General features: G+C 35.2%; 1 protein-coding gene across 1 annotated transcript in view; it reads left to right on the forward strand.

Moving 5' to 3' along the window:
• Positions 1-999: 999 nt before the first annotated feature.
• The window catches only part of KLB (klotho beta), a 36,696-nt gene continuing 19,854 nt past the window's right edge, over positions 1,000-17,841 (forward strand). The window contains 2 exon segments of the mRNA XM_027836626.1: positions 1,000-1,062; positions 1,065-1,838. Of these exon segments, the coding sequence (XP_027692427.1) occupies positions 1,000-1,062; positions 1,065-1,838 (837 nt within the window).

A 17,841-nucleotide genomic window follows, 5' to 3' on the forward strand; every position in this document is an offset into this window, starting at 1 on the left:
TGTCTTACAAATATTGTCTACATCATTCATTTTGCACTTCTCATGTACTGCCTTGTATTCTTAGTTATCTTTTCTTTGTCTATGTCTTATCTCCTCAACTACATTGTGAGCTTCTGGAAAGCAGAGAATCTTATACTCATTTAATACATTCCCTTGTAGACAGAAATCCTCAGTAAACATTTGTTGATTGACTGAGAGCAGCACAAATAAATTGAGAGTTAATACTAGTTTTGCCTTTGTTGTCCTTCACCCAATTGTCTTAGATAAAGCTATCTTTCATAAATTATGATTATTTTGATAAATTTTCAAGCATATTCATTAGAAGACAATTGTTCTTTTTTTCTAGTAGCTTCAAATTTATCATATTTCTAAATATATAACTAGTAAATAACTTTACATTTTATCCACATATTGTCTAGATAATCAATGTGATGGCAGTTCCTTGGCAATTATCTATTTCCTTTATTTTTTCCACATGAAGACAGAAATATTTTAGTGATGAAATATTGGCTAATAACAAATAGATATTGAGAAATTGGGTAACATTGCTTTTGTTAGTATTTGTATTTGATATTAAGATGTGATTTTCCTAAAGATGAAATTATAAAACCACTCAACCTAAAAAATGTAAAATTGGAAAATGTATATGCTTTCTTCAGAACTGGTCTAAACATTTTTTTGATCATGTCAGTTTGAAAGCTTAAATAGAAAATATCCATGACATTTTTTTGTTCATCTTCAATACATTGTTTCTCTAACCTCAAATTAAACATACACAAATCAACAGTAATATTTTTCTATATTTACACATTTTAATATTTTCCCATAATAAAAGAATAACTAGATTTCTTAGTTACTATAAGAAGCCTACCTCCCTCAAATTACATTGCTGTATGTAACCCATCCTAGGTCTCATAGTTCAAGCTAATCATTGACAGACCTTTACAATCACAAGCTTTTGCTGAAGCTTTGATAAGACAGTCCAGCAGTTAGTGGCAAATGAAGGCAGACTGTGCAGCAGGATCTCCAGGGAATGAATGGATTTTCTTCAGCAACGATGAAAGAAAACTGACTGTAAAAATACACACTATAAGAAAACAATGTTCAGCCAAGGACTGAAAGGCTCTGTCATCCTCTGGGCATTTTTCCTCACAAGAGCTATTACTGGATTCCCAGGAGAAGGACAATCTATATGGAAAAAAGATCGTAATTTTAATCCTATGAATGAAACTCAAATGTTTTTATATGACACTTTTCCAAAAAACTTTTTCTGGGGTGTAGGAACTGGAGCATTTCAAGTGGAAGGAAGTTGGAAAAAAGATGGTAAGGGACCCTCAATATGGGATCACTTCATCAGCATACACCTTAAAGATGTCAACAACACAGATGATTCCAGTGACAGTTACGCTTTTCTGGGGAAAGACTTGTCTGCGCTGGAGTTTTTGGGAGTTTCTTTCTATGAGTTTTCAATTTCCTGGCCAAGGCTCTTTCCAGATGGGATAGTAGCAGCTGCCAATGAGAAAGGACTCCAATACTATAATACTCTCCTCGATTCTCTTATACATAGAAACATTGAGCCTATAGTTACTTTATACCACTGGGACTTGCCTCTAGCACTACAAGAAAAATATGGGGGGTGGAAAAATGAAACCATAATAAATATTTTCAACGACTATGCAACTTACTGTTTCCAGACATTTGGGAACCGTGTTAAATACTGGATTACAATACACAATCCGTATCTAGTTGCTTGGCATGGCTATGGTACAGGTATGCATGCACCAGGAGAGAAAGGGAACTTAGCAGCTGTTTATGCTGTGGGACACAACCTGATCAAGGTACAGTACAGCTGGTTTCATGTTAGAGCTTTAGAATTTTTAAAAATGTAATTGTATAATGGAACTAGAGAATGAAGAGCACAGACTAGAAAAAGATGAATTTTAAATTTGTTTTTATTGCCATCACCCTTTGCCATTAATTTTTAGAATTACCTATTGTCTATTTCCAGTCTTTTTCAGTAGTAGTTTATTTTAAATTCAATTTCTTAATCCTACTAGTTTCCTAAAATGTGTCATTTTGAGTTATGCTTTTTGAAAAACTATATACATAGTTACACATGATAGTAAGACAAATGTCTGTTTTCATCTGCAGAATCACTGCAAAGATTATATAAACCCTATTCCTGAAAAGAATCCTTTCTTGCCAGAGGCCTAACCAACCACTTTAGAATTCTGTTAGAACAAAAATGCTTAAAAATCTGTCATTTATGGCTTCTATTTTATGATTAGTGTTACTTAGCTGCAATAAGTGTAACATTCCAAATGCCGACATTGAAACTGTCATTTCTAATTTGCCTTGCTTTTTATTACATGGGAGAAAAAAAATGAATTCCATTAACCCAAGTCTTCAAATTAAATTTAGTAAGGTAAAAATTGTGAAGTATGTAAGGGAAGGCTCTACTGGAGTGTTATTATCTTAAGGCAATTAAAACATCAAAAGCCACAGAGGGTCTTTAAATATCTTCCAAAAGTAAAGTATATCTTCAAAAACATTTAAATAATTACAATGCTAATGAGAAAATTTTAACAAAAACAGAAAAGTAGCTATTATTTCCATAGAATAATCACATAATTAGACATTAAAAATTTGCATAAGGACATAAAAAAGAGGTTCCAAAATTTCTAGTGGCAAAAAAACCCAAAAATTTAGTTTCACATTTAATTTACCAATGGCTAGGAAAAAAAAGATGTAAAGTTTCATATCAGATTACTACTTGGGCATCAATTACATAAAAACACCTAGAATATTTTGACAATGAAGTTAAAAAAGGGATTAATAATAAAATGATGTAATCTAGTAATGGACGTAATTAAAATGTTGTTATAATATTTAAGCATTTATTAATTGCCTTCTATATGTTATAAAATGTTTAAGAACATTAACATATTTTTGTAATTTTTCAAAATATAGAACTGTCTAGTAACTGTAATTATATTTTCTATATACTATTTAATTATTACATGAAAATATCCATGCACACTATGATTTCTAGCCACATCCACATATATAGATAGTAGGTTATGTTATGATTTCAACCACCTTCTCATGGGTAGTATCAGCTTTGCATAAAAAAGGATTGTTATATATCTCTATACCTCTATATTTCATATACCTAGAGTATATGTAAATATATTATGCTTTAATAAAATTAAATTTTAAGAGGAAATAAAGTTAACAGAAAAAGCTAACCCTTTCATAGCTAAGTGTAGACATTTATATTATGAAGAATATATTCTAAACTATTAAAATGTGTTTCCTTGAAAGCTTTTTAAAAGTTTGAAATTCAAGGATTTATTTTAATAACAATCATGCCCCCTATATTATTCCTTTTATCTCTTTAAAAATCCTAAATAATAGACTTAATTGAGTGTAATTTAAAGATTATGAACAAAATTTCTGAGTCAATCAAAATTGAATCATGAAACATGTTGCCTTACTTAGTGATAGACTACACCATAAAGAAATGGAGAAAAAGCCTAATGGCTTTACAACCTGAAATGACGAGGAGACTTGACACGAGTGCCTCCAGGTTGTCTCAGTTTCCCACAGCTCCCTTAACTGAGGATTTATTGTAGAATGGTCAATTTTTAACAGAAAAAATAAAAATTTAATTCCACATGGTGAAATGAGTGATTTCCTCTTTAGTGTTCCATCATGTGGCCTGAGTTGTTTAGCCCCATTTAGGGGCTGTGGTTTGTAATTCAAGAAAATTTATTTAATTAAAACCTAGGACTTTAATTAGGCTGTAACTATCATAGCGAAAAAAGAAATGACCCTCAACAGGAAGAAGAATAGCACTCACAACCAAACCCCAGACTTTCCTACCTGAGATTTTCTCTGTTTCTCTAATAGGCCTACAGTCCTGGGGTGTTAGAATAGTAGATCCTGTCTTCACTGCCATTAGTTCTAACTTGGGCTGTCTCTTTACATATGTCTCAGTAAAAGCCTTTATGCTAGTCACATAGGTATGGGGATTAATTATTCCTTGGTACCAGTCTTCTATAGCTAAAATATTTTAAGATAAAATTTCCAGGCTCTGTAAGCTCATCAGTTACATATTTTGATAATGATGGAGCTGTGATTTTTATCAATGTGGGTATTTCCTCCAATGGTGCAAACTAAAATCCAACCATATTTTGTTGTCCGATGTGACTCTTGCCTCTGTCTTCCTATAAATTCTCCACAGGGATCCACCCAATGTCCTGAGGGCTATCTAGATCTCTTGACTTTATATGGATGCCATAATTTGTTCAACTATTTCTCAATTGATGGGTAGCCTCTTAATTTCCAGTCCTTTGTCACCACAAAAAAGAGTTGCTATAAATATTTTTGTGCATCTGAATCTTTCTTTTTCACCCCAATCCCTTTTCAGCTTCCTTTTATATGTTGTTTTCCTCCATTAAATGTAAGCTCCTTAAGGTCAGGAACTATCTTTCTGCCTGTATTTGTCCCGAACTTAGTATCATGCCTGGCACATAGTAAGCACTAATAAATGTTTGTTGACTGACTGAGAATGTGACCTATGAAGAATACTGAATATCCACTGATTATTTCCTTCTCCTTTCCCCTTGGTTGCTAGTGAAATCCTTTAATGAAAAACCTAGTCTTCGTCTCAGGTAAACCAAAGGGTAGAGAGACTTGGTTTCACCAAATCCAGGAAATTAGGCAGACACTATCAGCAACAAAGGTAGAGGGGCCACCACCACAACAGTTCAAGGTATAACGACTTCAAGGTCAATTAGAGAAGCAAAGAAAATCTCAAAGACATGGAATTAGAATTCAGCAATGAGTGATCTTCACCTTCCTGACTGGGATAGTTTAACACAACCCTAATCTAGTCCTGGTCCTAAAGACACAAGATTGGTTAAAGTGGTTGTGTAACTAACTGACTTGATTAGGAACTCCCCCAAAGGCAGACAGACCTAGAGGCCAAAACATTGAGATTAGGCTCAAATTCACCACCACACCTTCAAGAGAATTCTCTAAATTGCTGTTTACCCTGGGCTTGTTTGTATCTCCTAATCCCAGAATTAGTTACCATATAATGAAGTCACTTCTCAAAAATCAAAAAACACTACTAACAAAAATCCTACTGAAGCCTGCCTCATTTTGAGGCAGATATAGAATAAGTAGAGCAAATTTAGGGTAAAGTTTGTTGTGTGTGAAGAATTTTTTCTCCTGGGGATAGTGAAAGTTTATAAGATATAATTCTAGACTGCTATAGCTTGACTACTAAATAAAATAAGTGGTAGAGCCCACACTGGCTATTTTACCTTCATTAAAGTGTCAGTATACCCTAACAGAAGCTGGGCAAAACCATTTGCCAAACTTTAGACTCTTGGGCGATTTTTCTCATTAGAATCACAAAATCAAAGGATTTCAGGTACTCTGCCAAGCACTCTTCCTAAAACATTAGAACCATGGAAATATGGTTTAGGAGTTACATTCTAAACCTGGATTCGCAGAATATATAATCTCAATTTCCACCTTTACTTTTCCTTGCATTATTGTTAATTCTCCTAATCTTACAAAAGTTTTCTCATGATCTATGAGTCTCTGCTATGATCTTTATCTATTTAATTAGGGACTTTCCCGTTTAAGAAGTCCACACTGTGGAAGTGACCAGAGAGCCTACTGTATACATTTGAGTTTTTTGGTTAAAATATTTTGTGCTGACTTATTTCAAGGTGGAAATTTTCCTCCTTTTTTGGCCTTGCCTGGCTAGTTTACTAATAGTTTAGTCATAAAGTCCACTTTATAAACTAGAGTTAATTTATTTTTAGAAAGCTTTGTGATCAATGGGTTAGGTCCCTGTCTACATTTTCTTTAATCTATGGGTGGACTTTATTCCTTTTGCCTCAGCCCCAACTAGAGAGTAAGTTTTTTGAGGGATTGTGTCAGTACTTCTTTTGAATCCCCATCAGGGCATAGCCCAATAAACAAGAACTCAATAAATACTTGGATTGAATTGCAAACACACACAACACACTGTTATACTGAACTTGGTATAAGCATTTTTCATTTTTCTCGAAATGTAAAAAACAAATCACAGACACTACTTTCTATTAATAATTTTATTATTAAATATTTTCACACTGTGTCCATCCTAAAGGTGTAGTAGTATTACCAAAAATTTTGTGTAAGAACCTCAAAAAAACAAAACAAAACTGAAGTTACTACCAGTATGATTCATGTTTAAGCCTTCTTTGCCAATTCCTTCTGCTATCACATCATAATAGCTTCAGTGTTTCAGAGACACACAGGATGGTATACTCCAGGCCCTTCTGCTAGCCATGAGAAATAAGTCTAAGGTGAAGGCTGTGTTAGTTATCAATAAGCAATGAGGGAGCAAGAAGCCATTCACAAGAAATGGAATGGAAATATCTTGGGTGTTGGAGTCAGAAGACTTGAATTCAAATCCCTTTATTAGCCACATATTCTTAGGAGACTCACTCAAGCTCATGAAGCCTCAGTTTTCTCTGATGTAAAATGAGTGTAGTAATATACACACTACCTATTTCATTATGTTGCCAACAGGATAGCAAATATCATTAGTATTATAGTAACAATTGTTTTATTGCTACAAAATAAAGCTGCTTTGGACAACTACCTACACATCCAGAAATTATTGCAACCTAATGTCAGGGATCATGAGAACCTGAAAGGAATGATAACACTCACATTGCACCCTAGTACTTTCTAACATTCATAACAAGGTACTGATAATTTAAAATGAAAGTATTTATAGGCTCATTCTCCAGTTAGCTCCTGATTACAAAGAAAAAAACCTTCCACAATTATCATGTTAATTTTTTTCAAAAAAATTTTTCAAGTAAAAGGAAATAGTCAGAAAATAATAATAATGATAGTTAACATTCATATAGCGCTTACTATGTGCCTGACACTGCTAAGCACTTTACAATTATTATCTCATTTGATCCTTGCAATAACCCTGGGAGATATTATCTCCACTTTACAGATGAGGAAACTGAGGCAAACAGAATTTAAGTGACTCGCCTACAGATTACCTGTGTAGTAAGTGTCTGAGGCTAGATTTTAACTCAGATCTTCCTGACTTCAGGCTCAGAGCTCTATCCACTGTGTTACCTAGCTGCCTAAACCAGTATGGATTTATCTGTATGTTACTGGATTATTAGAAGATTAATATATTATGGGTTATTGTGTACAAAAATGGTTAGTTAAATAATTGGCTCAATTTGTGTCTCATAAGTAGCTAGATGGCTAGATAAAAGCAGTACTGAGTACAAATCTATACTTACACTGTTGTACTTATCCTTTTATCAAGTCATTTAACCTCTATTTGCCTCAGTTTCCTCATCTGTAAAGTTGGGATAATAATATCTCCCAGGGTTGTTGCAAGGACCAAATGAGATAATAATTGCTTCAATTTCCTCAACTGTAAAATGGGAATAACAATGACACCCACCTCCCAGGGTAATTTTGATGATCAATTGAAATAATATTCAACTGCCTGACACATAGTAAGAGTCTGATAAATGCTTGTTTCCTTTTTTCTTTCCTGTCAATGTGTGATAGTTCCCAGTGAATGACAGAGTAGAAAGATAGCTTCCTATTTTCTACCCCCTCAAAAAAATGCACAAAAATCTGAAGGTAGAGAGAAGTACGTGTCATGCTAAATCTCTGTTGGCAAATGTAAAATTAAAAGTATTCAGACTATTACTCCAAATAGTTAAAAAAAAATGCTTAGTATTGTATTAAACAAAGGAAAGTTTTGGCAACTGAATTATACTCATCAAGACTGTCTTCTTATACTGATGTTGATCATGTTGATCATATGCAACCAGAATTTTTACTCAGAGTGCTGAATTTCAGGAGTATTTCCAGCACTTATAATCTTTTAGCAGTTTAGTTAGCAAGAATGCTTAGTTAAAACAAGTAGCTACTAAGTGATGTGACTGAATGAGACACCCACCACCATCCCTATGTGTTGGTGTCTCCAGCAAGGGCTAATAGCTGTACCCCATCACCCAACTCCTTCTCAACTAAGGGTGGAATTTGTGCCACTTGTTCTGAGAGAAGTTTGTGGTATTTGTCCCAGGGTACAAAATTTCCTGTCATCAAAAAATGATGACTTTCATTTTAATTATTTGCTAAAAACTTTAAGTTCTCATTAATGTGATACTAAATTATCTACGTGGACCCAAAGTCTTTGGCAATATCCTGGTTTTGTATCAATTAGTTGATTCAAGTATTAAATTAATTTGTTATCCTTTGGTTTTTGTTTTGTTTGGGTTTTGTTTTGTTTTGTTTTTGCAATATTATATTTACTTCATTGAATGAGATTTTGTCTTTTAGGTGATTTTTCCTATTAAAATCAGAAAATTAGAGAATCTCAGAGTCAGATGGGCTTAAAGGACATCTACTCTAACCTGCCATTGAACAGGAAGGCCCCCTACAATAGCCCCAATGTAGTGGTCTAGTCTTTCCCTGAAGACATATAATAAAGGGGAACCCCCACCTTCCTGAGGCAGCCATCTGCCACTTTTGAATAGCTTTAGTTGTAATTGTTAGGAAATTTTCCTTATATCATTCTGAAATCTGCCTCAATACAGCTTATGCAATTAGAATTTCTTCTAATTCTTTCCATTTTTTTCTAGTATATCTCCTGTGAACTAAAGGTTTTCTCACTTTTTTTATTTTAGTTTTTTTTTTTATGCAGAATTTGACTGTCTGAACAAAGACAAACAATGGTAAAGGTGTTTTATGTTTATTTTTTTCTGTGTACCTGTGATTCTCTGTGGTATCTAGCTTCATAGATCTATGTGATAATTTTCTCCCTACCCCTCACTTTTAGTTTAAAGGCCCCTCAATCACTCTTCCATAAGATTTAAAGGCCTCCAGGGAAAAGAGAGACTTTACAGATATCTCACCAGGAATTAATGACCAACAGGTTAAAAAATGGTATTATAACATGGTATTATAGCAATAAGTACTGAATGCATGAACAATCATGGGCTTATTAGCCAAATGTGCACAAATAGACTTAAATTTTGCTGTGTGGACAAAAGGTCCCAAAGGCAGCTTCAATCATCAGAATTCTACATTTAGATATTTACATTTCAGGCAGGAAATTGATAGCCCACGGTTGGACTCCAAAAGTGTAATAAATCCTTTAGCAAAGCAACATTTACTCTTTCCAACTATCCATTAAGTAGAAAAAATGTAGTTAGATGATGATTAACAAAAGTTTAAATAAATGTAATTATAAATATGCTGTGAATGATAACTGCTGTCCTATTTAAACAGCTTGATTCAATATGAACACTCTCATAAGTGTTCATAAAAAATCAAGCTCAACTGGATCAGAAAATGTCATGAATAAATAAGGAAAAATGTGCCAAATATTAAAGGGACTTATACTGTAAAATTTTGAACTGATGAAAAATAGTATGTCAGAATTTGTATGAGAATTCTTTTAATTAATCATTGAATAAAAAAGACCTTAGCAAGAAAACTCAGTCTTAGAAAATGATTTATGTTTAAAGAAAAATAATTAAAACTGTTGAACATTAACAAAGCTTCATGTTTAGACCACTGGTTGAAAAACAGTGAGATGCTAACACTTTATAGAGTTCCTAGATCTGCAGGGGACCACAGAGGTCATCTCAGCCTACCCTTTCATTTTATGGATGGAGAAACTGAGACCCAAAGAGATTAGATAACTTGGCCTATGCTACACAAGTAATCACTAGTAGAGCTAGGGCTTAAATTTAGGACCTCTCACTCCAAATTCAGCACTCTTCCCACAGTACCATATTTCTTGCAAGTAGAGAATTCCAAAAAGAAATATAATTACAGAATTCCCCAAATTAAAGAGATTAGTCAGGTCTGGTGATATTATTTGAGCTAGTTACCGAAAAACACTGAACCTAGTGAAATCGAGGGTCAATATTTGGGTAAACTCTATTGTTTTGGTATTTCATATACATCCACATAACTGGAGAGGCATCATGACATATTTATTAGCAAGTTTTCCTTGGAGTCAGGGAGACCTGAGTTCAAGTCAGGGGTGTACTGGTAAAATGTTTAGCAACTACCTTTTTGTTACCCAGGACACACTTGTAAATTTAATCTGCATTAAATCTACATTTTTTCCATCACTTTCTTAAGTCTAAAGAATCAACAAAACAATAAATCAAGCTTTGTTGTGTAGCGTTTGCAAATTTCTGAGGCTCACACTGAAAATTTAGCAACGGGCTCTCAAGAACCTGTCTCAGCTTCCAGCACACCACTGGTTCAAGTTCTGCAACCCCTCTGTCCATCAGGAAACTCTCAGGCACTGTAAGTCACAGAATAGTTGCTGACTTGTAGTAGTAAAAGAGTCCTCTTACTGCAAGCACCCCATACCAATTAAGTCATGCACAGGCTATGACAGTCTCTACGTGATCGTTTCAAACAAAAAGTTAGAAGTTTATTGCTTGTTTGTTTTTTTTTTTTCATTTTATTGGATGCTATACTTATCCTTTTATAAAGTACTTTAGCTTCTTGTTTGCAATGCCAATGAAGCCTTTTATAGAGGGACAAAAAATGATTGACCTTGGAATAAGATGAAAACTAACTGGATTTTGTCTTTCATCCTCGGTCTCACCTCTGAAATGTGTGAAGTTTTAGTGAGGGAGAACAGGTGAGAATGGGAAAATAGAGCAATTAAGCTCACAGTCAGAAAGCTTAGAGATTTTACTTGGTTTTGGTTGTTCTTATAGGTCTATTCAAAATGCAAAAAAAAACAAACCAAAAATCACCTCCAATTTTGATGATCCAAATAAAATGGCTCGCAGTAGGGAAGAGTAAATAACAAGGGACTGAAAGAAACTTAGGTAAATACAGAGTGACTTTATCCATTCTGGTTTATATATTTGCTGAGAAAGCAGTAGAACTGAACGTTGTTATTGTTGTTCAGTCATTTTTTAGTCTTGTCTGACTCTCTGGGATCCATTTGGGGTTTTCTTGGCAAAAATAGTGGAGCGGTTTGCCTTTTTCTTCTCCAGCTCATTTTATAGGTGAGGAAATGGAGACAAACAGGGTTAAGTGACTTGTCCAGGGTCACATAGCTAGTAAGTGTCTGAGGATGGATTTGAACTTAGAAAGATGAGTCTTCCCGACTCCAGGCCTGGCATGTTTTCCACTGTGCCACATAGCTGCCCAGAACTGAAAGTATTGTTGATGATTTCTCCCTTTAAGTGAGGGCGGAATTTGAACTGCATCTTTTGGGGGGATGGGGAGGTGGAGGAGGCATAATACTGCTTTGCACATAAAATTTTTAAATCAAGATCATAACTCTCAGTGATTTTCTAAGTGTGCTGTCATCCAAATTGAAGTCCAGCTTTGTCATTCTATTGAATTTCTCTACATCCTCTTCAATTTCAATTAAATATGAGCCTTTTCATTACTTGTGCAGTCAATGGAGGCCAAAGTGAAATCTAGGTGAAGTTATATACAGTTTGTATACTGAATTTGTAAGAGCCAAGCTTTAGTGCCATTTTTGCCACAAATGAGCTGTTTAACCTGGGTAAAATCAAGAGACAGAGACGCAGAGGGAGAGAGACGGAGAGGAGAGACAGAGAGAAAAAGGAAGAGAGAGTAGGAAAGGAGAAACAGAGATGAATGGTCCTCTATCACTGAATGTCAGTGGTTCAAGTTGTAGTGTGTCTAAGTGGTACATACTAAATGTGGTACGGTCTAAGAGTGTCTAAATATTCATTAAAAATTAAAAACCCTGCATTGTTAATAACCCTAGGGACAGAGATATTACCAAAAATCCTTTAATATTTGTACTGGAGTTGAGCTAAGCTCTATATGAAGCAAAAGAATGATCCTGCTCTTATAATCTAAGATTACTTAGACCACCATCATCAACAGATAGTGAGGTACAGCAATACTCCATAGTGGTTTCAGATGGTCTGTGGTTCTGGAGAGTTCCCAAAACAATATTTTAACTACCAGGCTACCTAGTCTTGCCAATAGTCCTAACTTTCATGGGAGTCTCCTGGAATCTTTCCAGATGCTTCTGATTGTCAGATAAACAGACATAGATCTTTTTCTCCTGGAGACCAAGCAGATGGGTGGGTGGGTGATGCCAGTAAGATAACTATCAGAAGGGCAGTAGAATCCCCTGCTGAGTTGTTCAGTACTATGTTGAAAACCAAGTAGGGACAGAAAGAAAATACTCTCTTAAATTTAAAAGACTAAAGGACTCAAATTTAAAAGACTAAGAGACATAAAGATAAATTAAACACAGTGCCTACTTGCAAGAGAAAATATAGGACTGGTAAGGAGTATGAGAGTGCCAGCACACTACCCATGTTAGGTGGGACATGATTCATGCTTGGGTAGGGTAGAGAGCAGACAAGATGATATTTGAAGTTCCTTCCAACTCTGAAATTCTATAATTCTATGATTCTTTCAACAACATGGAACTGGCTGCCAGTTTTTGTGTCTTTATTTTTGCTGCCATGGAAAGCTTCATTCAAGTCACCTATCTATGTCAATTTGGCCGGGTTGAAGTCAGGTCTTGTGAATATTTTGCATGAAAGAATGACCACCAAAACTATAATCACCAACATAATAATGGCAAAGAACTTAAAACCTCATAAAAAGTTGACATGTAAATGTTCTCCCTTAGGCAAGAGAGAACTTCAGTAAAGCATCAGTTAATTAATATTGATTTGTTTTAATCTGTCTCCTACTATGTGAGGAAATCCACAGATGCTTCACTTAATTAAATTATGGACTCACTTCCACTCTTCCATTTTTCCTTTTGTTATCATAATTAATTTTTGATTCAGTCATTTGTTCAATTTAGCTATCTTGTTGGGTTTTTTTTTTTTTGTTTTTTTTTTTTTGGTTAGGCAATGGGGTTAAGTGACTTGCCCAGGGTCACACAGCTAGTAAGTGTTATGTGTCTGAGACCAGATTTGAACTCAGATCTTCCTGAATCCAGGGCCAGTGCTCTATCCACTGAGCCACCTAGCTGCCCCTCAATTTAGTTATCTTAAAACCGACATTTGAATTCTATAATAATGACTATACTTTCAGATAACAAGCCAGGACAGTTGGGGTTTTTTTTCTTCCCCACTTAATAGTATTTTTTTCCAGTTACATATAAAGATAGTTTTCAACATTCACTTTTATAAGATTTTGTGTTCCAAATTTTTCTCCCTCCCTCTTATCTCCCCTCCCCAAGACAGCAAGCAAACTGATATAAGTTATACATGTCCAATCATATTAAATATATTTCCACATTAAACATGTTGAAAAAGAAGAATCAGAACAAAAGGGAAAAGCCACAAGAAAGAACAAACAAAAAAAAGTGAAAATAGTATGCTTTGATCTGCATTCAGACTCCACAGCTCTTTCTCTAGATGTAGATAGCATTTTCCACCATAAGTCTTTTGGAATTGTCTTGGATCATTGTGTTGTTGAGAAGAGCTAGGTCTATCATAATTGATCATCGCACAGTATTGCTTTTATCGTGTACAATGTTCTCCTGCTTCTGCTCACTTCACTCAGCATTAGTCCATACAAGTCTTTCCAGGTCTTTCTGAAGTCTGCCTGTTCATTATTTCTTATAGCACAGTAGTATTCCATTACATTCATATACCACAACTTGTTCAGTCATTCCCCAACTGATGGGCCTCCCCTCAATTTCCAATTCTTTGTCACCACAAAAAGAGCTGCTAAAAATATTTTTGTACATGTAGGTCCTTTCAGGACAATTGTTTTAAAAGTAATAAATGTGCTAGGACTTAGTTTTCCTTGAAATTGCAGGGGAAATCTTTTAAAAAATAATAATATTTAAGGGTAGGCAATATATTTCAAAGCAAAACTTAAAAATATATTTATAGGAAAATGATGAATAAGATGACTGAATGGGCTCAAATAGTAGAAAAAATATATAATAAAACTAAAAATTATAATGATGGAATCAGTGAATAGAAAACATGAATTTAGAATATTCAAAATAAAAGTACCAAGATGCAGAGATATTTTCTATCTAATAGAAGAGCTTTTTAAAAAATTTACATTTTGACTGTGTTCTGAGAATAGATCCATAACAAATAGTATGGGGCCCTACTTGTGGTGATGCATCTTCCTCCATTGCTGGTAACCTTTTCACACTTTGAGCCTTCCATGATGCTCTCCACTCCTTCATCTGCCTCAAGCTTCCACCCTATTGCCATTACTTCTTTCTCCTGTCACCATGGAACCAGGCTCATTCCCTACCACAGATATTTTCTTACTTTACTGAGGGAGATAACCACAGAAAACACCCTCCTCCATTGTCATGCTTATGGTTCCCAGCTCTTACTCCTTGAAGGGGTTAGGAGTCTGGGGAGTGTGGGTTTAATGTGGGGATGAGGTAGAAAATGGTTGAATGAATATGGGGTGGGCTAGAGCCCATCAGACGTGTGCTGGAGCCAACTCTCAGCTGATTGGGAGAGCCAATTGTTAAATTTCAATATGAGCATTTATACTTCCTAAATCTGCAAATTACAAATCAGGGCTTGATTTATTGTATTGTTTATTGTCTAGATTTAAGAAAATGTTAATAATGCAGATTAAATGTAAAAGTATATGTACCATGCTTGTTCCCCAGACAGCCAAGATGATAAACATTTACTAGAACACCCTGGTCTTGTTCTATAAGCGTTGCTTGAGCTTGGCAGGAGTACAGTAAAAGGCTCAGGGAATGACATTGGAGGGCCAGTGACTGTAGGCTAATAATAATAATAGCTGGTATTTATATAGTGCTTTGGGATTTGCAAAGTGCTTTATGCCTATTATCTCATTTGCGCTGCACAACATCACTGGTTAGTCCAGACTCCTTGAAGGAAGATTAAAGGGAAGATATGAACAAGAATCAAACAGAATGAAAAGATATTGCATGGATTTCAAGATGTCGTCAGGGAAGGATAGCTACTTTGAGAAAATGAGTCCATTAAAATAACAAAATATCTCATCCCATCTCAAGGACCCTTCAGTAAATGCCAAGAAGTATTTCCTAAAGTATTCCATTGTCATGAATAAACTGAATTGATATGATCCTTCATAGTTGTTTGAAGAATGACTCCTGCTTTAGAATGTAAGGTCCTTGAGAGCCAAGGACTGTCTTGTAACTTTCTTTATATCCCCAGCATTTAACACAGGGCCTGGCACACAGTAGGCACTTAATAAGTGTTTATTGACTGACTGGCCACCCCTTCTTCAGTACAAAAGCACCCCCTCCCTATTGACTCACATGAAAACCACTCATTGGGCTTAATAGTTGCTATTCCAGGCCAGCATTTAGTCTATCATTAGCAGTTGCAATTAATGTGAGTCTAGAGTCCAGGAGTGGGGAACCTGAGGCCTTAAGGCCACATGTGGCCTTCTAGGTCCTTGGGTGCATCCTTTTGACTGAGTCCAAGTTTTATAGAACAAATTCTTTTGCTAAGGGGATTTGTTCTTTGAAGTTTGGATTCAGTCAAAGGGCTGTACTTGAGGACCTAGAGGGACACATGAGGCCTTGAGGCTGCAGGTTCCCCACTCCTGGAAGACATTAATGTTGAGAAATGATGAACTACTGGGGGAGACGGAGAATGGAAATGAATGAATGAATCAAAAGAAAATGAAGCAACTCCAGTGAATAAAGGTGTACAACTCTATCAAATGAAAACTTTTTTTTTTAAAAAGTCAATGAGGCCAAAATTGTCTACCTACAAACTTCAGTGAGGCAAAGATGAAAAAAAACATTGCTAAAGTTTTCATGCTCACCCTAACCCTACCACCATTATGTTAATGTAAATGAAATTGCTTTGGCTTGTTCCTTTGGTAACTGTTAATTTCACTTTGAAACTGATTTTGCTGGCCATTGATTCTAAATATAGTTTATTGTACTGGAAATTCATCAAAAGTGTTTCACAAGAATGAAGTAGTATGTATTTACTAAAGCATCCAGCATCATGAAAAATCAATAAAAAGGAATAATCAGTAGAGTGTGCAAAACCAAATGTGGAGCTGGAAGCCACCCCATCTTAGAAGTCCAACATGTCAGATGGTGTGCACCCAGCTGTCTTTACCCAGACTGGCTGCTCTGGAGATGTTTTGAGATACTAACTTAAAAATGGATTAAAAAATGACTTGGACTATGTTGTTACATAGACTATGTGCTTATAGAATGATGTTAAGTAAGAAAGGCAGAGCAGGATGTAGTAGGCTCATGTTTATTACAGCTTTATAAAAATGTATTCATACAAAGATCAGAAGAGAAGGTGAAATAATGTGAGTAGTTTAATGTACATTGAGTTCTTTTTTTTTTTTTTAAACATGAGGCAGTTGGGGTTAAGTGACTTGCCCAGAGTCATACAGCTAGTAAGTGTTATGTGTCTAAGGCCGGATTTGAACTCAAGTCCTCCTGACTCCAGGGTCCGTGCTCTATCCACTGTGCCACCTAGCTGCCCCTACATTAAGGTCTTTATTTTTTTCCCTGAAAACTGCTTAAGCTCATTTAAAAAAAGAGAGAGAGAGAGAGAGAGAGAGAGAGAGAAGTGCAGTAGATAGCAAAATTGCTCTTATGGCATCAACTTTATTTTCTGGGCATTATGTCTGCTCTATTAGTGCCAGAGGAATGAAACTATATCAAAGTGAATCTCATACATAAATTCATTCGCTCACTCATTCACTTAACAAATAAATCAGTCAATTAATCAACACATTAAGCACTGTGAGTCCTCTGACACATCTGGGAATCACTTAATCTCTTAGTACTCTCTAGGCAACTATCTAAGACTGAATTGCAGAGAAGGTGTTGACCTGCATTGGTAGAGTAAGTTTCCTCACCAGGAAGTTCCCTATACCAATGAAATCACAGGTCCTGTCCTTATCCCTACCCTATGACATGTATTTCAGTGTGCTAGATGCTATGGAAAAAGTAAGACTGGCTGTCATAGGGATTGATATTTAATTGCAAAACTAACCAAATCTCAAAAACAAGTTAAATATTAATTATTATGCTCTTTTAAATGCAAATATTTCTAAGAAAGCACTGCATGGGAACAAAATAATTAACAGATTCAGAAATTCAACTTTTGACTAACGATTGGGGGCACCTTCAAACATTTTAACATTTGAGTTCATAAATCATAAATTAAAAGTTTCAAGAGACCTTAAACATTATCTAGTCCAACCATCTCGTGTTACAAAGGAGGAAACTGAGTTTTAGGGAGGTTGAGTGATTTGCCTAAAGACTCACAGGTAATAAGTTGGCTGGGCTAAGATCTCAATAAATATGCCCAAGTAGGATTTATATGTGTTCATTAGTGTTAAGTTCATTCCATATGCAGCCCTTCCCTTTCAATCAGTTGTTTTGATTTCTTCCTGGTGTCCATCTCTTTCTCCACTTCTGATTTTAAAATTGGGTTAGCTACTTGATTTGTTCTCATCTCCCAAAAGACTTATCTGGTCATGAAACATACAGCAACATCAAAGGGAACTGCCATGTTGGAATAGGAAAAAACAAGATAAGAAATTAATTCACTGTCTCTCCCTTATGACATAGCACCTAACCACCAGCGTAAAAAAAAAAAAAAAAAAAGAAAGTAAAGAAAAAGCCTGCTAACTTCCCCTTTAAGCTATTGAATCCAAGGAACAAAGGTTAAAGCTAACTTAAATCAATCATTCCAAAGGTGGATGGCCTTGTACAAGAGAAATGGTAGCCTTGGGGGAAAAAATCATAAAAATCTGTTGTGTAATGCTCATGGT

Source organism: Vombatus ursinus, unplaced genomic scaffold, assembly GCF_900497805.2.
Source record: "Vombatus ursinus unplaced genomic scaffold, bare-nosed wombat genome assembly UNPS02014818.1, whole genome shotgun sequence".
Taxonomy (NCBI): domain Eukaryota; kingdom Metazoa; phylum Chordata; class Mammalia; order Diprotodontia; family Vombatidae; genus Vombatus; species Vombatus ursinus.